A 27868-nucleotide genomic window follows, 5' to 3' on the forward strand; every position below is an offset into this window, starting at 1 on the left:
TTCTTAGAAAACAATAATAAAAAGGGGAGTGGGGAAAAAAGATGAATTTGACAGTTAAGCAGTTAAATGAGATAATTACCATCAAAGCTGCCCAAACCAGGAAATGCTGTGAGATGTCCCAACCCACTTTATATAAAAAACAATATTTATTGTCCTTTTTCTGATTATAAAAGCAATACATTCTTCTGGTATTTGGAGATACAAAATTGTATACAGAATATAAATCAGTCATATTCCTAATATTAGAGATAACCACATTAACATTTTTTTTACAAAATTGAGATGTTATTGTACAAAATGATTCTATATTTTAATGTAACATTTCCAATACTCTTATTCTTTGAGAAAATGGTTTTTAAAGGATGATATTCCATTGTTTAGATATGCCATAATTTATTTAATTATTGCTCTCATTGTTGGATATTTAAATTATTTTAAGGATTTTGTTGTAGGTAAATGTGAAAAACAAACTTGTTTCTAATTTTTCTGAAAATCTACACTCTTTCTCCTGCTATGATAAATTACTGTATAAAACTTATGTAAACTTGGGCTGCTTTCAAGGAAAATAGAGGAAAGAGAAGTTCAGAAACAAACAGGAAGGAAATCATGTTCACTTGGATAGTCCCTCTTTCTCTCTGTCCTTCTCTCATGGATGTTCCATATTTCCAAACCATACCGTATTGGGGAATTTCTACCTTAAGATAAGTAACATTATATTACTTTTATCTTTGAGCAACAACTGTTTTTCTATATACCTCATTCTTAAATCCATACCATTAAAATCAAGGAAACAAAGTTTCATTTTGCTTTAAATTTCCCCTTCCCTTAGAAAAAAAGGCAATAATCTTATCAAAAATATTTTATTTACAAAAGAATCAATTATACTATACATCCTATACTGGAAATACACTGAATAATTGCTAAAATAAATACAGGCAATTAATTCAACCTTTTATAAGAATGAGAGAATTTGACATTTGAGAGTTATCAAAGCTTAACTTAGAACATAAATAGTTAAAAGGTAAACTCAAGTTTTAGTCTCAGTTATTGGCATGGTGTTTGTTTCTCATAGGCTCTCTAATCAGTGAGAGTTGGGGTTTCAGAATGCTATGTATCTTTTTGTACTTGGAAGGTAGAATGTGCAACTTTTTCTCAGGCAGGATAGATTTAATAGATGTCTGCAGAAAAAGGAAGCAGCAAAGCAGGAAACACATTGGTGACCACTTCTCCATATGGCTCTGCTTCACCACAACGTTTTTATGCAACTATTCATGTATTGTGTTTTTAACACAGGTCTATGTAGCACCAGTTACAAGGCAAGATCGGTAGTGTCAAGTTAAACTGGATAATTGAGGCCCTGGAGTAGCTAAACCAGCCAAGTTCAGAGTACCTGGTTCATTGATCTGTATATGTGCCAATTCTTCATACACTTATTAAACCTTGATATCACTGCTACTATGTAAACACACTTATGAAAGCCAAGATCAGGAGAGATAAAGCAATTATCTGTAAATTCAAAAGACATCCTCCCTAGAAAGTAAAAGGGGATATTTGGAACTTGAATCTGCCAATTTTGAATCTGTATGACTTATTATTTGTTATAATATATCCAATTCACCCGTGTAATCCTATCTCACTTGTAAAGTGAACTTGCAAGCTGAACAAAAAGACAGGTGAAATATGTTCAATAGCTAGACAAGATGAGGTGAATTCAGGCCACAAAACAAAACTTTTCATGAATTGCATTCTTTTTTGTCCACATTGTAGAGATAATTTTTTACATCTTCCATTTTACTTGGCCTGGGAAAACACTGCCAGGATATGCAAAGATGGTTCATCTTTGATACTCAAGCTTTGTCCAGTGCTGGATGCCTAGTGTTTTCTTTTGATGATCATCATTCTTATGAAAAAATTGCACTTTTCTACCCCTTTGGCCTTGATTTTCAGTGATTGTGTGTGTGCACACATATGTATTTTTACTCCCAAAGTATAACAGTTATATTGGTTTCTAAAAGAAATGGGGATGAGGGTTAAAGTATTGAGTGTTTAAGTACTTTTTTTCACAGAAACAAACTATTCAATTTTTAAAGGTAAAGAGAGAGAAACATTTTATTCTTTCTATCATGAACAACATCGGTCAACCAAGCTTCACATTTTGGGCAGGTTTTTTTTTTAAGTATGAACTTTTTTCAAAACCTATCTTATATTTTAAAAAGGAAAAACAAGTGTATTTTGGCAGAGAAGTAAAATATAGAGTATGCAAAATTTGTTTTAAAAATTGGCATACAAATTTTAAAAACACAGTACATTATATAAAAATACAGCATAGCCATCAGCCTTTAAAATTTCCTTTGGCATTTCATTTGGTAGAGTTAGACAGAAAATCCTTCCTTAAAAAAATTAGCTATCAAAACAGTCCATAAGTTAGGTTGTATAGGTTGAAAGAACTTTTCCTTGAGTTTCCAAAATCCTTTTTTTTCTATGATAACCCACATAAAGCATGGCTCGTGAGGTATATAGGACAAAACACTGTCAGGTGGATGCACAGTAAGGACAAAGTGCATAAACAAAGAATTCATTCCATTTTCATAGAAATAACAGGCTAAATCTGAGTTTCTTCTTGTTTGATGTATCATTTTACTTTGGCAGAGTCAAAATAAACCCATGGAAATGTCTTTGTTCAAGTCCCAGCAGCAGTGATATGTCTCCTTTGGTGGCATTGTTTGATACAACAACACTGTACAGTCCCTAGAGGAACTAAGGTGTTGTTTGTATCTGCATGTGTGACCGCAAACATCAAAGAATGGAAGATCATACATCAAGCACCATGTCATACTGTTGTCCCTTCTTCCGCCTGCCACATTTATTAATGAGAACCACATACAGTGTCAAAAGCATGACCCAATAGCATGCATAGAGTAACGTTCCGACAATTAGGACTGTCTGTTTGGATTCTGAAAATGGCTTTTTAGATTCCTTGTAAATGGTGAAAATCACACCACCCAGGAGGATTGTAAACCAAACTGATACTGGAATGAGTCCTATGAAATTAACAACAATGGTTTTCCTTCCAGATGTGCCCCACCCAGCCTTGTTTATCGTTGCGATTGCAAACATCTTGGCGGGAAGTAAACTTGACATGTATAACACTGAGTAGAGGGACATGAAGACCATGACGATGTTTCCTCTAAGGCAGCTGGCAAAGGATGATTTTATGAGACCTACTAACTGGACAGTCAACAAAAAGAGGAGGATGTTCCAAATTTTACCCCGGTAGAAGAGCTGGATTACTGTGGCAATGAGAAAGAAAGGAAAGAATCCAGTGATAACCGCCTCGTAGGTCATCCACAAGTGGTGTTTATGAAACCACATTGCATTGTACAGCCACTCTCGGAAGTAGGACTTGCTCCAACGGGTCTGTTGGTTTAACCATCTGAGATATTCGACAGGCGTTTCAGTAAGGCACTTGGATCGAGCTGTGTATTTTGTCGCATAGCCCAGACTCAGCACCCTGTTTGTCAGGTGCCGGTCATCACCAAAACTACATTGGCTGCCCATAAATTCCTGATTGTACCAGTCTTCCACAAATTCATGGAGCAAAGAGTTTCTGTACATCCCCAGGGGTCCACTAATGCACTGGACGCACCCAAAATAAGACTGGCAGGCCCTTTCTATGTTAAAAGCCATCCAGTATCTCACACTGCTGAGGAAGGAGATCCAGGAATCGTACTTGTTTAAAATCTGCAAGAAGGGAAAAATAAGAAAATAAAAGAGAAACTTTAGCCAAAGATACCAACATACCTGCATCAGGCTGAGCTTACTGCCTAGACTGGGTTTGTTATTTTTATCCCCCTATTTTCACCTTCCTTGCTCTTTTTTCATGGTTATATTGTTTTTTCCTGATTGTGTATTACTAGATTAATCTGACAAGTTTTGTTGGTGGTGGTAGTGGGTGTTTTGATAGGGACTCATTGATGGTCATTTTTTTTCTACCTCATACACTCTCTGCTCTCTTTTTGTGAGGGTTTTTGGTTCTTACATTGTATTTGTGGTTGTGTCATAATAGTGAGACTGATTTTAGGCTTTAGAGCTCAGTCCCCAAATTCTTCCCCCAGACACTCTTTTCTACCCTATAAGTACAGAAAGTTTTTAAGTCCCATTCTCTTCTGTTCTGCTTAATTTCCACCTCCTCCGATCCTTGGCTATTAATTCTCTTTCTCCTTCCTCTACACTTCTCTGCAATGCCAGTGATATTAAAAAAAAAAAAAAAAAAAAAAAAAGTTTGTTCTGGCCTCTCAAAATAGAAATCATGAAATAATGTTTTCTGTATTAAAATCATCAGCTTTTTCTGGACATCTCTTAAATTCTCCCCTCTGTTCTAAATTTTGTTTAATTTTCATCTGGATTTTGCATGTTTGCTTTCTTTTTATCACCAGATTATTTCTCTGTCCTCTCTAGTGCATTTTCTATGCCTTCACTATTACAATGCATTTACAACATGGGATATGTAGCAATGCAGTATCTAAATTTGTTAAGTCAATTTTCCCATTACTTCACCTTTTGCTAAAATCTAATCTCATGTTTGCAAGGCACCCAATGTAATCTTCATACTTTCACATATTTATTTTTCCATTCCACAAACTGCCTTCATTAATATTTCTTCCATTAATTATTTCTCCATTAGTAGCAAATAATAGGTTGTACTGGAGAAACCACTTATTAATTAATTGTTTCTTTTGCTTTTCTCATTAATATGAATTTGAGTTGCTATTTCTCTTTTCTTCCTTTGTTTACCAATTTGAATTTTTGATCAACCACATACTGGCCAGATTTTAAATGCAGAAGTATAGGATATAGACTCCATTCCCTAATACATTTCCATTTCTTTACCCATGCAACTAAGTGAACTTCAACATCAAATTTTAGCAAAACATTAAGTTACAGCTCAAAAGATACAACAGAAATCATTATATACTTAAGTTATGCTGGATACATATCTGTCACAACAGTCATGAATTATACCCCAGAGCAAAGCAAGTAAATTCTAAATTATTTCAATTTAGACAGGAGAAAAGTCATGAAGTAGGTACAAGGCACATTCTAATGTGTCTCCAGCAACAAGAGTGTGTGGCACAGAGAAGGTGCATAGTGAATGTTTTTCATGAGTCAATGAATAAGAATTAGTGCTCCTAAAGGTGTTTAGCAAAAAGAGAAAGCTATACACACCTGGACATCTCCCCCGACTCCCCCAACCATGGGGTCTTCTTCTAAAACTTTAACCATCTCCACAGATGAGGCAGGGTCAAGCATGGTATCTGAATCACAAACCTACAAAGAAGAAAGTAGAGAATGATTTAAAGAAACGGAAGAAATATTCAAGTACTCCATATAGTCAAAACTCACATGGCCTCAATAAGCAAGTATCACAAGAATGACAGAAAGTTTGTTCTGTCATGGCCAATAATAAAAACCTTGTTTCCAAAAAGCTCAATATTTACATTAAAGGCATTGTTGGATGAAACAGCTAAAGGGATCTCTCATAGGATGACCAGCTTATCCTGGCTAGCCAAGGACCTCCCAATTTTAGCATTCAAAGTCCCACATCTCAGAAATCCTTCAGTCCCAGGCACCCCTGGACTGCTGGTTACCCTAGATGTCTGTTTATAATTATTCTGTTTTGTTTTGATTTGCCTTTACTACGCTTTTAGGCAACTTGTCCCTCAGGTCTGAGTGATAAGTGGAAATCCTATGAAAATATCATAAACAGGGTATGTTTTACAGTGATTATTTTCCCATTTTTATATGGTAGCTAAAAGATGGAAGAACATCCATTGTGTAGTTGTGTAGTTGAGGAACAAGATGGTCACATGTCCTGGGCTTAGTAGATGATACTGTATTAGGAAAGGAGCTTAGATGACCTTTAGAAAAACCTTTTAAATCCACAGTAGTAAGGTATTAATTTAGGTGCTTATATTTTAAAGCACATATATACATATCACCTTAAGCCTTTCTAGAAATGCCAATCATTGTTCTTAAAAATAATCTCTACATGACTATTTCATATGAATATATTAAAAAGTGTTTTACATGGGTGAAAACCAAAAAACAACACTTCCCTAACTCGTTAAATTGCCTTTTGCTTGTTATTTTATTTTTTGAAGTTGAAATAAAGTTTACTAAATGTAAAAAAAAATCTAAAACAAAATCAAATGGACCTCCGATTCATCTAGATCAGGGATAGCCATTCTAGAGACAAGGGTGTCACTGGTAAAACCCCGGCACACATTTCATTGTGGGATCCAAGGGTACATGATTATAAATAGTACTTTTCTTTCCAGCCTGATTTCTAAACCACCTGAAAAAAAAAGACAAATAAGGCAGATAAGAAACCAAAATACCACCTTTCTGCTGATAAAGATGATATGGAGAAGATGGCTTACATCTGTGGCAATATGGCTTCATAATACTGGTCCCTTGTATTAGGTGGACTTGCTCAGTTCCAGACAACAGTGAAGCGAGACTCTTTCCTTGCAGATATAGAGGATGTCTTTTCTAATGGTACAGCAGATGCCCGCCATTGAGGATAGCTCACTCCCAAAAGAAAAAGGAAAGGAGGGGCTGGGCTACCCATACTTGTTCCTTCTTCCAAACTCACTAATCAGATTAAATCACTCATCTTCTCTTGGGAAGGAATGAGTGAGATAGTTGGGAAAGGCCCAAGTGGGCTATACATGTGGTTGGAGTTTACAGGATCAAAGAAAATCTGTAATAGGAAAGAACTACCTTCCCATTTCTAACTGGACTTTTTTTCCACTGCAGGCAGCAAGGCCCAGGAAGCCTCCAGGCAGGAGTTATAAATGGATCAGAGTTGGCTTGTGATGAACCAGGTCAACGTGATTGGCAGAGACTGGGGACTTGCGTGCAATTCCTATCATTCTGCCATTTAGTCTGGTTACACTGGTTAGATTTAGCCAAGAATTAGTCTATTTATTTCTATCAAAATATCTTAACAGTTCTCCAAACTACTCTTTATAAAAATAGTTAGGATTTGACGTATCAGATTTGAATGGAAAAAAACAAAGGCTAGGAAAACTTATAGAATCATAGAGGGGACTTTAGATATAGGAAGCATGAGTCCCTCATATTGAACCCTAACATTTCTAAAAATGTCTCTGCCTCAATTTTACTAATAGCTGTTTTCTCTTAAATAGAAATTTAAATGTGTTGTTGGAACTTATGATGTCAGGAGTATATGGGGCATCCATTTCTAAAAAGTGAACTTATCTCCTGCAGATTTAACTACTATAGCAATTTTGGGCTTAACTTCTAAATTTTTGTATTTTACTCTGCTTTTTTAAGAGCGACACATGCTTTTTAACATTACATTTTGGTCTAGCATGCACTCATTCATGTTATGGAAAAAAAAAAAAGAGGCAGAAGCTAGACATTAGTTTTTCATTGGAGACAACAGGATTTTGCTAATACTTGAGTATGTACCCAAGCATCTCAAACCACAAGAACCTAGACAAATGCTTTCAAAAATGATGCTTTGCTTCTCCCTGGCTTAATGATCACTAGTTTGTATATGGCTATAGGCTAGACAGGAAGACTGTAATGAGGATAGAGAAAGGTGAAGACAAGTCCAAACCACCTCTAGAAACTAGCATCCTGAAAGTTTATGGTCACGCCCATCTCTATTGACTTAAGCTGGGAAAGGTAAAACCAGAAAGCTAAAATAAGACTAAAGACAACAGGAAGGGGAAAATCCAGAATTAATATTTAAATAACCTGGCCTGCTTGCAAGCACAAGCAAGCAGAGGAACTGCCTCTGAAACGACTAAACGTGAACCACACTTCGAGGTTCTGCATATTTAAATTGGTTTCTGCTCCTCCCAGTTTCCAATAGCCAAGTGCCAGGAGTTCTCTGAGAGAGATTGTTCTCATGGTGGGTTTGGCTAGGTTTCGTTCAGAAGGGAAAGCTCTCAGAAATCTCTTGGGAAGGGGTTTATTATCACAGGGTTTGAGAGCTCTAACGAAGGTCAACTTCTGGATGCTGTTTGGTGACAACACCAACATGAAAGCCACTGCCTGTAACAATCTGTAAAAAGGATTTACTTAACTAGTGCAGAAAGAAAGTGTAGCTCTAACCCTGCTTAAAGTCATTGTAGCAGAGGCAGGATTTCTGGTTGACTCCTCACCACTTAGTAATAACTGTCACCAGTTAGCTAATTAGCTCTGGGCTAGACTCAGGGGAACACACACCAGTTCATGCAGAGCTTTCCCTCACATAGGGGAGAACTATAGGACATGATTTGTACACAGGAAACAATGAAAGAACAAATCAAAATGACTGGCCACACTGAGCCTATCACACTGTGTCATTCATTCGTTTAAACCGCAAGCCATAAGATTTCTCACTAGGAGATGAAGGAGAGCAACCGAAAAGTAAGTGGAAAATGGGAAAAGGAAAAGATATAGGGAGAAACTGGCCATCTCAGTCTAAACAGAATCCTCAACTAAAGCATGTAAGACAATCACTCTTAACTCCATTATTAGAGTCAAGAGATATCTCCTTCCCCTTTCCTCGCTCTAAAACAAGGCTTGGCAAGCTCTGACCTGTAGGCCAAGTCCTTTCTTCTACCTGTTTTCATATAGCTGTAAGCTAAGAAGGTTTCTTTACATTTTTAAATGGTTGAAAAAAAATAAGAATATTTCATAACAAATAAAAATTACATGAATTAAATTTCAGTGCCCATAAATAGTTTTATGAGAACCCATCCATACCGTTCATTCATAGTACACAGCTTATGCATTTTAACAGCAAAGTTAAGTACTTGCCACAGAGAACATATGGCCGTCAAAGTCTTATGTTTACTATTCAGAGCTTTACCAAGTTTGCTGACCCCTGGTCTAAAATAATTGGTAGTGGGGAAGGAAGTCTGCATTTGTAAAAAGAAAAGAACTAAGTCGAGATAAATAGGTCTTAAGCCCTGATTTAAATTCTGGTAGATTTCTTTTTACAGGTTGTCTCCATTGTCATGTGTAATATATAGTAACATCTGCATTAAAAACATAAAACATGAATGAACCAAATTTTCTTTAGCCAAGATTTGACTTAATATAAGAACAAGTGCCTTCAGAATCAAGAATCTAGATTAAAGTCTTAAATCTTGTAACTTACTATTTCTACTATCTTGAACAAATCATTTACCATCATGTTATCAGTCACACTGCATATAAAAATGCTTTGTGAATCATATGACTTTGGAGCTGTAAGCCAATAGTATAAGTTCATAGTCCTTAAATTTTTTATATTCCCTAAATAAACCCACACCAAATGGCTCACTAAAAGGAAACGCTAATTTACCAAGAATCGCTCATCACAATGACAGAATTCAAATTTGATGGATCTGTAACTGTATATATATCTAATATCTATATTGATCGATATTAGGTACATTCCTATTGGTGTTATTCCTGTCCATTCCAACTTCTCACTGATCTTAAAGCTAACCTACCTCACAACGATTAACAAATTTCCTGCAGAATTACTGTTATTTATTCTAGCAAATGCCTTTCAAATTCTAAGACCCAAGCCTAAAAGTCAAGACTCTCCATGTTTCTTCATTTTTAACATCTTTCTTCCAGACTTAATGATGGATCCTCCACATTCTATTTCACAGGCTACCCAGAAGGAAATCTTAATTACTTGGGCTGACTTCAATGAGGAAATAGGAATTTCCTTTTGCTGCTAATGTCTTCACCAGTTCCCTGCTTGTAAGGCACAACCCTGACTTAACCTTGACCCTTCATTTAACATTGGCCCTGTGAAACTATTTGTAGAGCGAGCATTATTTACTCCTGCTTATGACCTCCTTCCCAGCTTCCCAGACTAAAACTTCACCTGTTGCAAATGAAAAAGTACCCTCCACATCGATTTCTGTAGTTAAAAAGGAATAGGGACCACAACTAAAATTTTTACAAACAGGTGTTTACTAAAAAAATAAGCTAATGGCAGCCTCCCATAAGCCCTTGCAGAGTTAATGCTAGGGTAAGACATTACTGAAAGAGAAAACACTATGTGAGGCTTTTTAAAAAGGTCTGAGTCCCAATCCATTATTTACACAGTATATAATCTACCACTGGGTTCCTTAACTTTGGACTCCTTAGCTCACTTCCCTGAGCCACATCCCTCAAGTGAAAAATATGGATAATACCTCCTGACTCTGTTATAATGGTTATTTAGTGAGGTAATATAGGTAAAGCAATTTTGGCTAGCTCACAGTAATTGCCCAATAAACAGAAGTCATATATACTATGATATGATAAAACAAAATCAGAGGCACTAACTGGAGACACTAGTCCGAAGATAGAAGGGTCTTTCCTCTTATTACTGTAAATAAGCTATGACTCAGTCACTGAAAAGGAAACGAATGCCTAGTCCAATATCACATACACAAAAACCCAAAAATTTAATTAAACAAATTGAACTCTTCAGCAGGCAGTGTAAAAGACTTTAGGTTGGGTTGTTTACTAGGGAAAAGAAAGTAGTTAAATGTTTGGACTGACTGTGCTTCATTTACAACCTGGATATACCCGTGGTGTACAAAGTATGAAAGTTCATCAAGTAGAAAAGGGTAGAAGCTAGCCCTATAGAAATGTACAGAATTGCTTGTAGAATCCAAACTGGACTTGGCATGTCTTCCTTGACATTGGACCTATTAAATGTGATGTTGATTAAAACAGCAACATCATATTTGATTTTGGAGGTATGTGAATGTGTATGTCAAACTAGATTACTTTTTAATCTAGACACTAAGGACAGCATTGTCTGGTGAAAAAACAGTATATGTGATTGATAATTTGTGTAGAATCATATACATGCAGAAGATAGAGGAAACCAAACAATTAGGATGTGGAACAATCTTCACAACATAGAATATTGCTCACAACTTAAAATTTCTCTTATAACCAAAAAGGTCAGCCAAAAGCTCACAGTATATGGTTGTTAATTAAATTACAAAACTTCTAGGATATTATCAATATTAGCATGATACTTCGATAAAAGAATTTTTCTTGATATTCTATTTATTTTGTTCTGGATAAATGGAATTTACAACTAGGCAGCACATAGCTAACTTTTCCAACCTCACATTAAGTCCTATATCTGACTAAAGTGGCAAATGCAAAAATCACAATCATAAGACTTTTACAGCTACAAAAATCCTTTGACGTTAACAATTAAAACTATTCCATACCTTTTGCGACAGGGGACAGGGGAGGATGATACTTTCCTAGTAATTCAGTTTATGGTATTATTAGTGCTTCTTTGTTGCTCTTAAAAGAATTGGGAAGAAATAAGCCTTACTTGGTAGAATGAATCATCCAAATTGTTATAAAATAAATCCAGCCATTGATAAACCTAGAATTTCTTCCAAGCATTAAGGTAAAAAAGAGCATCATTAGGTTATTCTTTTTTCCTCTTTAGGAAAGTATAAACATGAGTGACAGCTATAGAAAGTGCAAAGGAAAGGTGACAAGCCAGCTGGAAAAGTGGGAAACCAAATGTTGTCACCACTGATGCTTAAGCCAAAAACTGCCCTTCTTCCCAATGATTGAATTTTCATTAAGATGAAGAGAACTGTGACAGCCCATTATGGTGGCCTTAAATCAGGGTTTATATTGAAGAATCCAATTTTAGGGGAAGAAGCAGATTATAAGTGAAGTGAGAAACGTGATAGCAAGAGATAAATTAAAATTCCAATATCCCTTTTTGCTTTGTATTGATTGCATTCTACCAGAGGCTCAGAATGTTGTTAGAAGGAAATCTAGATGTCAGAGAAATTGAAACAGTTCTTAGCTACACTACTGAGTTAGATGGGGTTTTAGAGACCATCTGTCCTACCAGCTCAATTGATGCTTCTTCAATTGAGGCCCGTAGAGTTGGATCTAGAATTCAGTTTTCTCCTTTCAGTGTGCTCTTAATCTTATTCTCCAAGTAAAGAATACAAAGAAATATATTTTCAGAATTAAGAAAATCTTCCTCATTCACCCCTTTATTTCTATTAATAATTCTCTTCATCTTCTTTTTTCACTTTTTTTTTTTCCTCTTCTGTTTTTCCATCTTTCCTATTTCTGAATGTGCCACCAGGGTCATCAGGTTGTACTAGTGAGGGTTCTTTTGGGAAACAGAATCAATGGGAAATATCTGTAAGTAGTATGAGATTTAGAAGAGTCTCTCACGTGACCGTGGGGATGCATAAGTCCAGATTCTGCTAGGAGACTACAAACCAGGGGCTCTGATGATGAAAGTCCAATGAAGGTCCTTGATGAGTTTCCAGGAGAGGTTGCCTGTCCAAAGAGGAGCTGGGAAATTCTCTGAATGCTGAAATCACTTCCCCTTTTAGGGCATTCAACTGATTGGATAAAGGCATCACTCACTGCTGATGGCGATCTCCCTGGTCGATGTAGATGTAATCAGTCATCTAAGCAAACTCACTGATGACTAAATCTCATAACTGTCCTTGTATTACAGTTAGCCCAGTGCTTGCTTGACCAAACAACTGGGCACAGTTACCTGGTGGAGTTGACACATTAGCCTAACCATCACACAGGCTTTATCCTGGGGTAGAGCTTCCCTCAGTATTGTATGTCAGCACTGAGTATCAGAATGGCTAGAAGGCTGAGACAGGAGTCAGTCGAAAAGACTAGAGAATAAAGCAGAGGGAGGGGTTGTAATCGACAAAGCCTTGTTCTGGAGGAGACCAGAGGAAGCAGACCCAAGAGAGATGGGAGCACAGCTTGAAAGGTTACCCTTAAGACAGGAAGTGAGATGGTCCCCTTGAAACTTTTTAAGGAAGAAAGACTAAGGATCTGGACAGCATTCAGAACCAGTCATTTTGATTTCCTCTTTAGTAGGAGGCAAGGTCATCTGTTAGTAGTTAAGCAGGGAGGGGTCTGGATAGGGTGCTGAGAGACTGGGAAGGTATGAAATAATAGGTCATGAGAGCAATAAGCAAGAAATCTTTTCCAATGTCAAGTGAAAAGAGTGCTGACCAGAATCAAGGACCCAGCTGCAATTGGAAACAAATCTTTTTGGCCATCTCTATGCACAATTTAGCAGGGTTCTCCAGCCAGGTTAGCAATTACCTAAGCAGATGGTCAGTTGTGCTCTTCCAGGCCCCATTTTCTTGTACCTAAATTTTGCTTCCTTCCTTCCCTAACCAATCTGCACCCAAGTTCAGTCACTTGGAATACTTAGAATCCATACCCTCAACCACCCTCCCCTTTGTCTCTCTGTGGCTTCTGTTCTGCAATTCTTGAACCCTGAGTTAGTCAGAAGAGAAGAGTACATTAGTTTGAAACTTATGAAACTGCCATTTTTATAGGTGAAAAGTGGTTAACTGGGAAGCGGATGTGGCTCAGGTGATACCATGGGAGGTCCTGGGTTCAGTTTCTGATGCCTCCTAGAGAGAACAAGCAAGACAGCGAGCTGGTGAGACAGGACAGTGCAGCAAACTGACACAACAAGAGACACAAGGAGGAAAACAGTGAGGGACACAACAAAGCGGGGAGCAGAAATGGCTCAAGCGATTGGGTACCTCCCTCCCACATGGGAGGTCCTGAGTTTGGTTCCCAATGTCTCCTGAGGAGGAAGAGGAGCACACAATGAACAGACACAGCAAATGCAAACAATGAGGGGGTGGGGAGAGGCAAATAAATCTTAAAAACCCTGGGAGGATTTGTTGTGGGAAGGCAGGATGGAATTAACAGGTTTTAGAATGCTAATAGGTTTCTTCTCCTTGTCTGAGTGCATGGGACTGGCTGAGAGTCCCAAGAGGTGTCAAGAACTTGTGAACAGCTGTTGCTCGGGTCAGTTTATGTGGTAGAAGGAAAGAGTCTCAAGCCTGACAAAGACTCAAGCAGAAAGCTTATTCTAACATTTTATATTTTCTATTATTATTTCCTGGACAAGCACAGTGTAGAGTTGTCAAGGATACAAACAAATTTTGAAATTAGACTGATGGGAGAAGGGGATTGGGGAGGAACAGTAAAAACAAACAAAACAAAACAAAAAACCACACAAGGAGTCCCTGATTAGAGATGGCAAACAAGGTGCTTGTTTTAAGTAGAATTAAAAGCAAAATATGAAAACACATGTTTTCTCAGTTTAGGCCTAGTCCTCTCTTCCCTTAAAACCGTCATGTCATCATCCTCTCATCTGGGCCTCAAGTTGCACTACGTAAATTCTGAAGGCCCTGAGATACCTGAAACAACCTTAATAGTGAGAATTCAAGAGTTGAGAAATTAGGAGAAACTCTACCAACTCTGGAGAAGCAAAATCAATATCCAGTAACCACTGAAGAAATATGGCAGAACTCTAGATAATAATCAAGATTAACACTGCGGTGGCAACTAAGAGGCACTCTAATAATTTTCTAGTAAGGATTTGATAATAAAGTGAGTAACAATACTAATGGAGGCAGCTTTAGTAATACAAATAATAGCATTAGCAACATTAGCACTTTTGCTAAGCACCTTGAATACATTCTTTGAAATAACGATCCCAAAAGTCTGGGGAAACTGTTTTTTTCCATCCAGAAAACTGAGGTCCAGGGAAGTGGTCTTGCTTAAGGCAATACCTATAGTAATACCTGTAAGTAGCACTTGAGGCAGTGGACTCTAAAGCCAGTGCCCAGTCACATCCCATTAAACTGAGGGAACCACTGGATGCAACTTTGTGGCAGTCAAGGCCCTTAAAATACATAATGGGGCTTCTGGAAACTGTGATCTCATTTTTAAAAGAAGAGGAAGAATATCCGAGTGAAATTTTTAAACCAGGGATGTTTCTCCCTTCTCAACATCATCAGAGCCAAAATCTAACTAAAGTATCTGCAGAAATACAAAACTAGAAAACACACAGGGTCCCTACTAATGTACTAAAGAATAACGCTACAATGAGAATTAGGAGAGTAGAAACTCTATTGTGAGCAGTCAGGAAATTAATGAGGGACACAGGCTGCCTAATTTTTATGCAAACAAACACCATCACAAATGCTTTCAAAGGTCAAGTTGCAGTGAGTGAGGTAATGCTGTTTTGGGAGTGAAGTAAACATTACTTTGGCTTTGCTTGTAGACGTTTTGGGGATTTTTTTCTCCCCCAATTTGTCTTTCCCTCTCCTTTCTTTCTCTCAGTTTTGAATTCCTTATTCTTTTAAAACAAAAACTGCTCTTGCCTCCCCTATTTGCCAAGTCTCTAAGAAAAACATTTTATAGCCTTTCCTTCAGCCTACAGGTTTTCTCAAGACCCTTATGCTCAGGCAGACACTATTTTCTTACCAGGCTGGAGAGCTTGAGAGTGTGGAAAATGACGCTGGATTTGACTTGGCAGAACCAAGGGGGCAGAGAAGGTAAAGGAGGCGGAGAGAAGGGAAGGAAGGGTCTCCTGTTTAAAATAATCTTGATTTTCAACCAGTAACATTGCACAAGTTAAGCATTTTCATAGATAGTCTTAACAGTTTTACACATTTTTTTTCTCTCTTTCAAAATGTGCTTTCAACAGCCATGCTGTTTTCAAATGAACTGAAAGGAGTACTGTGCTCAGAAGGGACAGGGATGGGCTATAGCATATGACTGCAGAGATACAAAAGCTGCTTTATTTAAATGTATGTTTGCACTGGCAGGAATTTGGAGACCTACCTGTACATAATCTACACTTCGTCCCAGTGCTCTGAAGGCTGTATACATGACTTCTCTTTTTCCACCCCATTTTTGCATGATGCAAATACTTTTGTTGGACAAAACCATTTGGGTTACATGTTGTGAGCTTTCTTTATGTGACTCATCTGTCTCACCAGGACCCTTTTCGTGAAAGTTGTTCTTCCAGATATAAGTGGCTGATTTGTCTCTGCCCATGACTTCGCTGAAGATGTCCATCATGTAAAGGTCATCCTCTGAGTTCCCATCGATGACCATGACGACTTTAATCCCAGGGTAGGTTAGTCTCTTCACAGACTGCAAACATTTCCTTAAGTAGTCTGGGTCTTCTTGGTAAGCAGCGATGCAAAGAGCAACTGTTTTGTTCAATTTAATAGGGGTTTCTAGAGATTTTTTCATTTTTCGGTGCTCCAGAAAGGCAAACAGGCTTTGGATGATGAGATGTGATGCTAAAAAGGCACCGTACAGTCCAAAAGAGAAATAGTAATTATCCGTTTGGATAAACTGGTAGCCAACAATATAAGCAGCTGTGATTCCAAGGAGGAGAGAGACTCCAAAAAGTGTGGTTCCAATTATTCTCAGGATGCATAGAAACCTCTCACAATGCATCTGTAATATAATAAAGTGATATGCTTGGTTAACCATTCTTGTCCCACAAATGTTATATACATGGTTTCATGGGGAAGAGTACTGGACTAGAAGCATTTAGGGCTTTTAGCCATAAGTTGCTCACTTAGCTAGCTGGCGACTTATTGCATTCTCAGTTTGCTCATCTGCAAAACAGGAATAAGGGTGTCCTTCTGGCACACCTCAGAGAGTTAAAGAATCAAATGGGAGGATGGTGCAAGGCACTATTGAATATTGTAATGCGTTAATCGTAGATGTACTATTTTCAGTGCCTTAGATCATTTATCTAAGCCTGCGCTTTACAAGCACGATAATAGCTAGATCCAGAATCTAAAATTTCTGAACTCCCAGGACAGTTTTTTCTCCTGTACCCAGCCCACCACCTCCTGACCCCCAATAATGACCAGTCAATAATCCACAGGAGAATTGGCTAAATTTCTCATGTGTAATTTCATCTCATTCCCAATGCAAATCCTTCAACTCATACCTTTCCATGCAAGGAACTGAGACTGAGGAAAATGTTACCTGGATTCCAGTTACAGGTTTTCTACTAGCTGCCTGCATGACCTTGGGTGAGTCACTTTACCTCTCTTGGTCTCAGTTCACTAATGTCAAATGAGATCTCAGTTCTTTAATATCAAACAATCAATTATTTCCAAAGGCCCTGCTGGTATGAGAAATTCTCTATCCCTAGGTATTCTGCAAGGACATTTATAAAAGCCCTTGTAATTCTAAACTGCACTTCTTTGGTCAGGTGTCTGTCCCCCCATCCACCATCACTAACCATCCTATGGTAAAACCTGGAGAACAAAAATCTTTTCAGATTCATCTCCGTATTCTTCTGGCTTAGCATACTTCCTGGAACTAGCAGGTACACAATAAATGTTCGAAGAAAAATATATTAATGAATTAAAGCCATGCTTAATTTCAACAGTTGAGTTTAAAGTCCTTAAATTTCTTCTTTAATTCAACTAATTTTTGAAAACTATATACATTTCTTTTAAAAGGAGACTTATGTGCAGCAATGATTTCTGCCATATGCCTTGCTTCATATGGTAAATGAATTTTTCTAATCCACATAGAAACTAAATTAAATATCCACATATCACCTAAAATCATCTCGGTTGTTCCCAGTTGCAGCACCACCACGCTGTTCAGTTCCAGGAGGCACTATTCACATTCTATTCCCAATACTCACACATTGAGGTGGTCCTGAGTGGGTAAATCTTATTCTTTTGGGGAACTTTTCCTGTGACTGTTCATCAGTTGTGTTACCTCTCTTTCCTGAGCACAGAGAATGTGGCATGGATATGGCATTTCAGCCTCTGGAAATCTGAAATGTATCACTTCCAGGAAAGACTTTTAAGAGAGAGGGAGGGGTTCCCCCAGCCTCACTTGTGCTTCCCACAGGTTTGATACACCTGTCAACAAGGTCCCAGTGGACTGCAGAGCTCCAAGCTAGAAGGATGTTGGTCCATTGGCTACATGGAAGGGAGCCACCCACCAATGAGCAACACATGACTTGGACCCTTGTGTTAGCAAGAGATAATCTTCTAGGTTTTTGTTTATTCGTTACCCACTACCCATTTTGAAATTTAGTTTACCCTAACTATATAACACAGGCAATGCAAAAGAGTGTGGAGGTCAGGATTCTAGTTTTTGGGTGACATTTTCCTTTGCTAACTGGAGATGACATTATTTGTCAAAGCCCCTTCACAGGTCTGTGGTGGAAAGCAAAATGAAATAATGTTTGCAAAAGTATTTTTCAAAACAGAAATACAATGCAGTGTAAATTATCTGCTTACTGAGAAATAAAAATAAAACAAAAGAATTTGTGTCCCACTTCTAGCAGCTATGTAGGAATTAAGAGTATGTAATAAGTCAGCCTGATAAAGGTAATCTTAACACAAATGCAAAGTTCATAGGGAAAATGCTGAGTTTTCAGTGAAAGGAAAGAGAGTACAGCATCCCTCATTAATTAACACAGTTGATGGGATGCTAAAAACTCCCAAAGGGTGCATTAACCAATGCATAGAAGTTCTGCGAGCACTGGCCATGCAACTTGTCATTTCCAAGACGTGAGTCATTCTCACAAGTGTGAAAAATTTCAAGGGGGCTAAAACACTTTGCCAGGGAGAAGTTTAAGCGTGTGTTTAGCTTGACTTTAAAATCACCGAAGCCAGCAAAAGAACGGCCTGCCATTCCTTTCCATTATTCACATTTTCCTTGCTTTTATCAGCACACGTGGACATAGAGTGTTCACATAGCATCTGCTGGCCACAGCTAAAGTGGGAACACCCTCTTACATCATCGGCGTCCACAGAATGTCCTTTCAAAGCCTGGGAAAAGTTACTGGTAAGCTAAGCAATGTGGCTGGAGTTAAATCTTTATATTTTTGCAAGATCTCATTGTTGCCTAGTATAACACATGCAGCATCTTAGTACAGGCCAAAGGTGAAAGGCATGTTTTGGAGCCAGCTTTGTTGAAGGAATACATGGATCTCAGAGAGATTATAATTGCCCCTGAACAATTTCATAGATATGGGCACCTTAAGTGTTTGTTTCTAAGACAATCCTCAATTCAAATACTCTGCTTCATGTGCATACTTTCCTTGTCAGACGTGTGCCTTTTTTATTAAATTGGAAAATATATTTAGGACAACCCTAGATCAAAAGAGTTTACTGAGGGGAAAAAATGAGAAGACCAAAAAGAGAAACAGATACAGAAGATCACATAGTGAATGGACACAGAAGGCAAAAACAGCAGGGAGGGGGGAAGGGAAGGGGGAGGGGAAGGGGCAAAACAAAATGGATAAATCTTTAAAAAAAAAAAAAAGTTTCCTGCTAGATAGGAAAATGACTTAGAAATCTACATTCCACAATCATTTAAAATATAAAACTTGAATTTGTTTTTGCCCTATCACACATTAGCCTATCATTTAGGTCTTAAATTACCATCGGGCTTGAAGCAAATTATTTACTAGCTACTATTCTCCACAGAATTCTGAGCCAAACCAAGTGTTATAGAATGGCTTGATACACCATAACATAAGCTCCACAAAGTTGTGGAATTTTTTTGTTTTCATTGAGATACTGCAAAGACATAAAACACTGCCTGGCTTGTGTTTGCTATTCAATAAATATTTGTTGAATGAATGAATGTAATTTTATTGATTAAAATCATCATCATGGAGATCGCCATCCCACAGAATGAGGAATAAAATATGGATTAGAGTGGACTTACTGGTATTCTACTATAGAACTATTGTGACTCCAGCAGTGGAAGAAATTGTTATCACTGATGTGGAGACAGTGGCCATAGGAGTTGCTGAGGGCAGAGAGAGGGAGCAAAAGGTGTGATATTGGGGCATTTTCGGGACTTGGAGTTGTCGTGAATGATACTGCAGGAACAGATACAGGACATTATATATCCTGCCATAACCCACTGAATGGACTGGGGGAGAGTGTAAACTACAATGTACACCATAATTCATATGGTGCATCAGTGCTTCAAAATGTATTCACCAAATGCAATGAATGTGCCACACTGATGAAAGAGGCTGTTGATGTGGGACGAGTGGGGGGGTGGGGCAGAGAGTGGGGTATATGGAAACCTCTTAAATTTTTTTAATGTAACATTTTGTGTGATCTATGTATCTTTCAAAAAAAGACAATAAAAATAAGTAAATTTTTTAAAAAAATCATCATAGTCATTAAAATGGCCACTAACACTCAGCAATTACTAGGTTCCAGTCAGTAGGGACAATTTTGTTTGTTTTGCATTACTTTATCTTAGTGACTTTAAGTGGTAAACAGATTATTAATCTCATGTTATAAATGACATATTCATATGATGAGGAAACCAAGACTCTGAGTATTTAAGTAACTTGACCAGTCACAAAACCAGGAATAGAATCCACACAAAGGCATAATGTCAGTGATTAGGACACTTTCAATAAATATTTGCTGAATAGATTTGAATCTTTATGACAAAATAGCAGTTTCTTATTTCAGGCCAATAAAATCATGATGTACAAGGGAAGACTGGTGAAGAACTTTGAAGACTGTTCTTCTGTTATTATCAAAATAGGGAATTAGCACTCATTTAGGTTTGGATATAAGGCCAGCTAATATTCAGAGAATGTTCTGGGCTCATATACTTTCCTATGTGGCTCATGAAAAGGGGTTGTGCCAAGGGAAGCTGACGACCCCATTCATGGAACAGAAATGTTGCTTCAAATGCCAGCAGCCAAAATCCTGTTTTTCCCTGAGAAAGCCACTACCTACTTCTACTGCTTCCATCTTGAGTAGGTGTAAAGCCTTGCTGGTAGCTCACACACTGCAAGTGGGACTCTGGGTTATTGGGTACCAGAGCCTGTTTCTTCTCTTTGACCTTGCTGTATTGTCAGAGGGAAAAGGGTTAAATAAAGGGAGAACGGCAGTCACTCTCACTGCCCTAGTACAGTGGCAAGAACTGCACTGTCATAAAGTGGTCTCTCAGTTTTGGATCTGGCAGAAGCTGACATGAATTCAAATGAGCTGAGTCAGCATCTGGAAAGGGCTGTAGAAGTAACGTCAATTGCTCACTCTTGAGAGAGGTCTTAGCTCCCACTCCCTTCTAAGGTAACTCCACTGTCCTTCCCTCTCCACTCCCTTCACACACTCTCCTTCCCTGCTTTATTTTCTAAGTAGCACCTGTGTTTGCTCCAGACTCAGAGGGACTTATGTGTCTCCTATACCCATGTGCCAAAAAAATGGGTTGGCACATTGGACTCAGGTCCCTGCCCTATCTTTGCCACAGGGGCAGTGAATACATGCTGAGAGCCAAGCCAACCCTTAAGGTCACCCTTTTTCAGCAGATGTTTCTTCTCTTGCTATTAGCCAGGTCCATAATTTCTTGCTCAGCTGTCTAAAGATAATTATCACGGGGAGTCCAAGACAAGCTCCAGGAAACTTTTGGATAACAAACACAGAAAAGGCAGATGGCACCTAAGAGCATTTCCAGGCAATTATGACTGACATTCTGAGCAATCTAATGAGTTCCGGGGTCAAGTTTGGGGCATGAGGGGATCATCTTTGGTCAACTTAAACTCCAGTACTCTGACAGTATTGTCCATTTATTCATACACTGCTTGTATTTTGGTTTCAATGATTCGGAGTGTAAGCATATGTGTGTTGACTCTTAACTGGAGAAATTACATGGTATTAAACAGATTAACAACAGCTCTGAAGTCAGATACACCTATATTCAAATCCCAGCTCTGCCATCTACTATCCATTTGACCTCACAGTAGGTCTCTGCTAGACTTGGAAAATTTGACCTCTGGGAGCAGACTAAATTATAAGAGAATCCTGACTTTTCCTTTTAATGGTTGGGTAATGCTGAACACGTTATATAACATCCATAATCTTCATTGTCATATATAAAATGAAGGTTATCATATTGATGTCACAAAAACAGATCAAGAGATTAAAATAAGGAACTCATCATGTGAAGTATTTTAAAACTTATATTTAACTGTTAGAGCTAATAATGTTAGCTCCATGCCAGTAACTTCCTGATCAGTCTGACTCTCTTTCCTTTTGAATCTACTGTTCATTAGTTAACAAGTGATAACTGTGACATGGTGGAAAGAATTAGCAGGCTTGGGAATCAGAAGAGAAGGATTCCATTTCAGGCTCTACCTCATACTAGCTACCTAAACTTAGACAAACCACTTACAGATTCCATGAATGAGCCATGTGTCCTTGGACAATTCACTGAGTATCTCTGAAATACAAATTTTGGGGAAGGGGGAGCAAACTTTTGTTGTTATCTACTCTCTAAGCATCATGTTCTCACCCACAAAATGGGAATACTGTCCTTGCAGGGTTACTGTAACTAATAAGGGTGATTTATATATAGCTTAGCACTTGAAATATAGTATGCATTCAATATTTGGTTGTTATTGTCATCATTATTATTGATGGCTTCAGTGTCTTAACAAAAAGGAAGAGTAAGAAGTTAGAAATCTCACTTCTCTCTTCCTTGTTATATTCTAAAACCCATAAAGACTAGGCCAGGGTCTCTTTTTTTCTACTTATAGCCAATATTCAAACAGATACCAGCACAAAGGATGATAGGAAACATTTAAAGAATGTTTAATAACTATATTGGCCAAGATCACATCTAAATTGGTTATGAACACAGATTTTCTTTACCCCTAAACCTATGCTGTATGGGGGGGAAGAATGAATAGGCTTCAAATCATATGTAGTATTAGAATTGAGAATATTAATATAAGCAGATCACACTACAAAGGAGTATGGAAAGCTGCTTCTTTGCAAAAAAAAAAAAAGGCATTTTCATATGGTAGTTATCTGCCTGTTAACAGTGGATTAAGGAAGCTGTGTTGATCAAATGGTTAAAGCTGTGGTTTCCAAACTTTGCAATTACCTAGGAATCTTTAAAAATTACTGATGTGTGGCTACCACAGCATTCTGAGTTCATCTGTGTGGGGTACAACCGGGCATCAGGATTTTTTAAATCTCCCCAGATCATTCTGACATACAAATTTTGGGAATCAGTGAGTTAAAGACAAAGACTTTCATGACCTCATCTGCATGGACACACATGCCTTATGGCTACTCCCTCTGCAGCTCTGGCCCTAACTAGAAATCGGAAGCAGAAGCACCCCAGTGAAGTCCCCTTAGAGGGTTTCATGTTAGACACATTACTCTGAGAAACAAGTTCCCCCTTTCCCTCTCTGAAGGACTCTGAAGGTGGTCTTTTGTTCTGCATTCCCACAGCAGTTATCCTAGTAGAGACTCTGGAACTAAGTTTGCAAAGTTAGGATAGGAGCCTTTCAAAGGTCTTGTCAGCCCAGCTGTGCCTGCATCCAGGGCTTCAGGTTTTAGGTTTCTCTTCCTTTGCACCATCAGTCTTAACCACTTCTAGGATGCCAAGTCTCCCAGCTGCCCTGCTGGTTCCTGAACTCCATGATCCTAAAATTAGTTCATAGTGCAGTAAAATTACAAAAAGTCTTGACATGGAATCTGTTTTTTTTAAATATCTATATTAGCTCTCAAGCACTTTCTCTTTAAGTCAAAACCCCATGTAGCACAAATGCCAAATCTCTCCATGAAATCTTTCCTGACCTCTCAATCAGATGTGATTTCTCCTCTATTTGGGCTCCCATAAAACCAGTCTAATCCAACCGTAGCATCGTGTAGTCCAAGCACAGTGTCCTGGACTAAATTCCACCCCCCTCATTCCTTACTGTTACTTTGAGTAAGTTGTTTAATTTTTCTGAGGCAATTTTTATAAATTTCTCTTTGCAGCTTAGAATTAGATGTAATGTATGTAAAGTGTCTAATTGGTACCTGAAACATAGGAGGCATGTGATAAACAGTAGCCACCATTTCATTTTCTTATGGGCCAGATCAAATTTTGCCTTAGAGTAGTATGGTTATTTAAAGACTCCTCTGAGTACGTTTTTTTGTACCATGAGTTACACGAAGATGTGAAATGTATCTTATTCATTTTTTCATTAGAGAAGTTGTGAATTTGCAAAACAATATGCATACTATAATCATTCATTTTTCAATCATCTACTATATAGATTTATACATTTAAGAGGCATTCATTATTAAGTATTTACTTTAAATAATGAAATAGTTAACAATGTGAGCTTGTTATCTAATCAATTCCTATCACTAACATATTTCTAGTTGTGGTTAAGGCAGTATATACTTAGGAACTTGATAGAGATGGCATTCAAAATATACTTGATTTAATTTAAGGACATATGCAATGGTATGATACTTGTATATTACCAGCAGATCGCTGCTAACGATAAAAGGGTTAAAACCAAGTCAGAGTGATGGAAATTTTTCTACAAGGAGCTTTCCCCTACTCAGCTGTCTTACCAGCTGCCACAGGCTCTGTCCTTTTAGACTCTTAGAGGACACAAAGAGGACACAAGCCTGGGTGTATAAGGACAAAAGGAGAACCAGAAAGGGGCAGTGGGCTTATGCTCTGTTCTCCCATTATATCAGTTCATCACTCCTGCTTCATGCACGAGCCGGAAGGCTGACAAAGAACATAACTACCTTTTCTTAAACATGTAACTGAGTAACCTAACTTCAAAAGGGATCTCCACCCAGTCCATAGGCAAATGTAATTTCCCCACAGTGCTAATACCAGATAATGAATGAATGAAAAGCATAAAATCTATGTTTAAAATTTCAAGAAAATTTGGTTTTAGAAATAACTGTACCTGGTAAGGAAACCATGTGTAAAAAAAGTATTTATGCAATTCAATAATGGTGGGGGGGGGGCTATATTTTATAGACCTAGGAAGAATGTTCAGCTCCGAGCTACCTAACTTTCTAGTAAGTTTCTCATTTGTTACATAACTCTCGCCTTCCAGGAAACTGGGTGACTAAATAGTCTTTGCTTAGCGGTGAATGACATTCAAAATTTGATGCTAGTCAAATTTGTTATACATTCATTAATAAGTATTATTATTCGTACGTATGTGAGAAAATGCCTTGAATTTTCACAAACTGCATAACTTTCTTTAGGAGCGTAAGAATTCACTTCTAGTTACAATGAAAACAACTCTCTGATAATATATATTTGTCAATACATCAACAATTTTCAATATGTTCATCTCAAGTAATATAAAAATTAAAAAAAAGAAGGAATGCTATTCTAGTTAAAATACTTTAGAACTGTCCTCTTAGAACTCCAATTTATTTGTGTCAGAATTGGAAACATATCCACAACATAATATACATACACAACAAATACTTAGTTAATTCTTTAAAGAGTTAACTTTCACTGAAAATGTAAAAAAAATAGCAAATACTAGGACCATCCTTGGTGGAGTCTGATGGGTATTGGAAAAACAGTACTTCTTGTATGAGTAATCTTGTTAAGCTTCTAGAAAATTGTAGTGAAGTTAATATTATGAATGAGTCAACTTGCATACATTGGGATAAAGTGAAAACGTTTAGAAAAGTTTAGAATTCAATTCTCCAGTAAACATTCAAAATATACCTGTTAAGAGTTGGGTGGTCAAAATATTTGTTCTAGCCCATTTAAAAATTTTAAAACCAGCAGCATTGGCATAAGTTAGAATGTGTTGACCTTTAAGAACTTAATTCCTACAACGATTTCCGAAAAAGTCCTTATCCATTTAATACCTCTCAAAGTGTATGATATGCCTTACCCAGAAAGAGAAATCTGAGACTATGCCTTGAAATCTACCAGAGGCAGTGAAGTTGTTCTCCCTCTTATCAGTTTCCTGCTCAAGGAAAAGCTCAACTGCCAACTAACTCTCTTTGCTTTCCCCCACCCGGGAGTGAAAGTGTATATATACTCAGGCCTCCAGTTCGGGGAAGCCCTTCGCAGCCAATCAGGGCCCTCGGATCTATTGCATCACACCTCCCCCTCTGGGCGTGACGTCAAAGGCAATCCCAGCCTGGCCACGTGGGTTGGGGAACTACAGCCTTTCTGGGCGGCTGCAGAGGAGACACCTTCCACTGCAACGGTCACAGAGGGTGGGGACCTGAGCAGGGCAGGGCCGGCGGGCCGCCTTCCCCTCCCTCTCGCCGCAGAGGCGCTGGGCAGGGACTCCAAGCACTCCACCCGGGTGTTTGGGGAGGGAGAGGCGCTGCGCGAAGCTGGCACCTCGGCGCTGTAACCGGACCCGGCTCTCGTAAACCCTCCTCCCCAGGCACCGCCTCCCCGCTCCCAGCCCCTCTTTCCAGGCTTAATTATCCTTTCAGCGCCGTTTCCCCTCGGCTGCGTTTCCTTTGGCCAGAGGAAAAGCCTCTCTCGCCTCGCGGTTCTCGCCCTCACACAGACCCTCCTTTCAGACCCGCCCTCCTGTTCACAGGGACCCATTTCGGAGCCCTGGTTCCATCTGGGCGGGAAACAGCGTGACGAATTCCGCCCAAGGTGTTGATTATCCTCACACACACACCCTCCCCCGCGTCTCCGGCTCGCCTTCCCCCTCCACCCCGACTCGCGCGTGCTCCCAGCCCCGGGCCTGGGCAGCCCCGAAGCCCCCACCCCGCCGGGCCCCGCGCTGCAGCTGCGGGAAGCAGCGCCGGCGTGCTGGGTGCCACGTCGGAACTGGCTCCCGGGACGCGGCAGCTGCAGGCGCGCCGGGCGCGCGGTCCCCGGAGAGCAGGGATGCGCGGCCTCCTCCCGCCCGCGGCCGCGTGCTCCGCGGCCTGCCTCCGGGACCCCTGGCCGGAGGGGGGCTTCCGGAGCCGGGCTGAGCCGGGCCAGACCCAGCTGAACGCTTTAAAGGCGTGCGGAGGGGGGCGAGGAAGGGCAGGCCGGAGACTGGGGGTGTGGCGCAGCAGCCGCGGAGAGGGGGTGGCGGAGCGCCTTCTCGGGGGTCTCAGCCTGTGAGAGCTGGGAGCGCGGGTCGCTTAACCCTTTGCCTCCTAAGTGAGAGGCGGGCTTCCAACTTAACATGTGAGAGCGCGGTGCCGTTCCAGAGTTTTCCTCCGCACGTGAAGTGTGTGGGAAAAAGCAGGGAGGGGACGGAAGGTAGACGGGAAGGGGATAGTTGTCCTTTCACAGTGGAAATTCTTGTTTCTTAACTCGGGAGCCCTCGGCGGCTCCGGAAGAGACAGAACGGAAAAGTACATCCTGGGACGTGCGGTCTTCCCGAGACAGGAAGGTTACCTGCGTCCCCCCTAAAGGCAGCGGATTTCTGGGGAGCGCCGCAGGGATGGGGAAGGATGGGGATGTGCGGCTAAACCTGACCATGTTCGGAAATACCCCGAATCCTTCCGTCGGTTGGAAGCTTTCAAACTTCTGTATGGAAGCCCTGCTTGGTATTTTTTAACTCTGCTATGGCTCAATGCTTTTCCTCTCCTTGCCCTGTTTGAGGACCCTCATCATTCACCGAAACGCGCCAGTGCAACGTACCTTGTTCAGCTTTCGGTCATAAAGTAGTCTGCAGCCTGTCTGTGTGGTCCCGAAGGGTCGGTGGCCAGCAGTTTCCAAAACTGAGGTAATAAGAGATCAGATGAATTTGAGACGACCGGCCAAAAAAAATAAAAAATTTAAAAACAACATTTAAGAAGAATGGGGGAGACTTAAATGTTCGGTTCTCCCCTATATTAAAAGAGTTTGCAACTATTCTCTATTATTTCCGCTGCACTTCAGCCTTCTAATGCTTAAAAGAAGAAAAAAAAATGTGTTTTAAAAATAAATTATTATTTTTATTATGATTTTGCTCCAGTCCCTCTCCCCCGATATCGGAAAGAGTCTTTTCGGTATCAAAAGCCGGGTGAAGCCTCCACAGAACCCAGGAAGCACAGCATCGGGGAAAAAGTCTTTGGCTGAGGCTGGTTCAAGTCCCTGGTTCAATGGGCTGCTCGAAGCCAGGGCTGGGTAATTCTTTCCAGACGGCCTGACTTCTCCTTCCCCGCTCTGGTTGCCTTTCTGCCTCCTCCAACTTAAGGGGGTCTTAACAAGTGAGCCGGTGGGTGCTTTAATAGGGCCGAGGAGCGAGTGG

The 27868-nt window shown here is 39.4% G+C and overlaps 1 protein-coding gene across 1 annotated transcript; it reads right to left on the bottom strand.

Annotated features, from left to right (window-relative positions):
• Positions 1-127: 127 nt before the first annotated feature.
• HAS2 (hyaluronan synthase 2) lies at positions 128-27868 on the bottom strand. The gene is made up of 4 exons (XM_004480750.5): positions 27277-27868; positions 15700-16326; positions 5227-5328; positions 128-3741 (listed from the first exon to the last, which is right to left on the bottom strand). Exons 2-4 carry the CDS (start codon positions 16324-16326, stop codon positions 2812-2814), a joined length of 1659 nt encoding a protein of 552 aa, XP_004480807.1. The 5' UTR covers positions 27277-27868; the 3' UTR covers positions 128-2811.

The sequence above is a fragment of the Dasypus novemcinctus genome, chromosome 14 (assembly GCF_030445035.2).
Source record: "Dasypus novemcinctus isolate mDasNov1 chromosome 14, mDasNov1.1.hap2, whole genome shotgun sequence".
NCBI lineage: Eukaryota > Metazoa > Chordata > Mammalia > Cingulata > Dasypodidae > Dasypus > Dasypus novemcinctus.

What these genes read in the sequence shown, in the direction of transcription:
- HAS2 (XM_004480750.5), bottom strand. Translation starts at nt 16,326, where the DNA reads ATGCATTGTGAGAGGTTTCTATGCATCCTGAGAATAATTGGAACCACA. An exon ending in GAAGTGTAGATTATGTACAG is followed by an intron (nt 5,329 to 15,699) that starts GTAGGTCTCCAA and finishes TCTTCTTTGTAG; the next exon opens with GTTTGTGATTCAGATACCAT. An exon ending in GAGTCGGGGGAGATGTCCAG is followed by an intron (nt 3,742 to 5,226) that starts GTGTGTATAGCT and finishes CCCTTCTTGCAG; the next exon opens with ATTTTAAACAAGTACGATTC.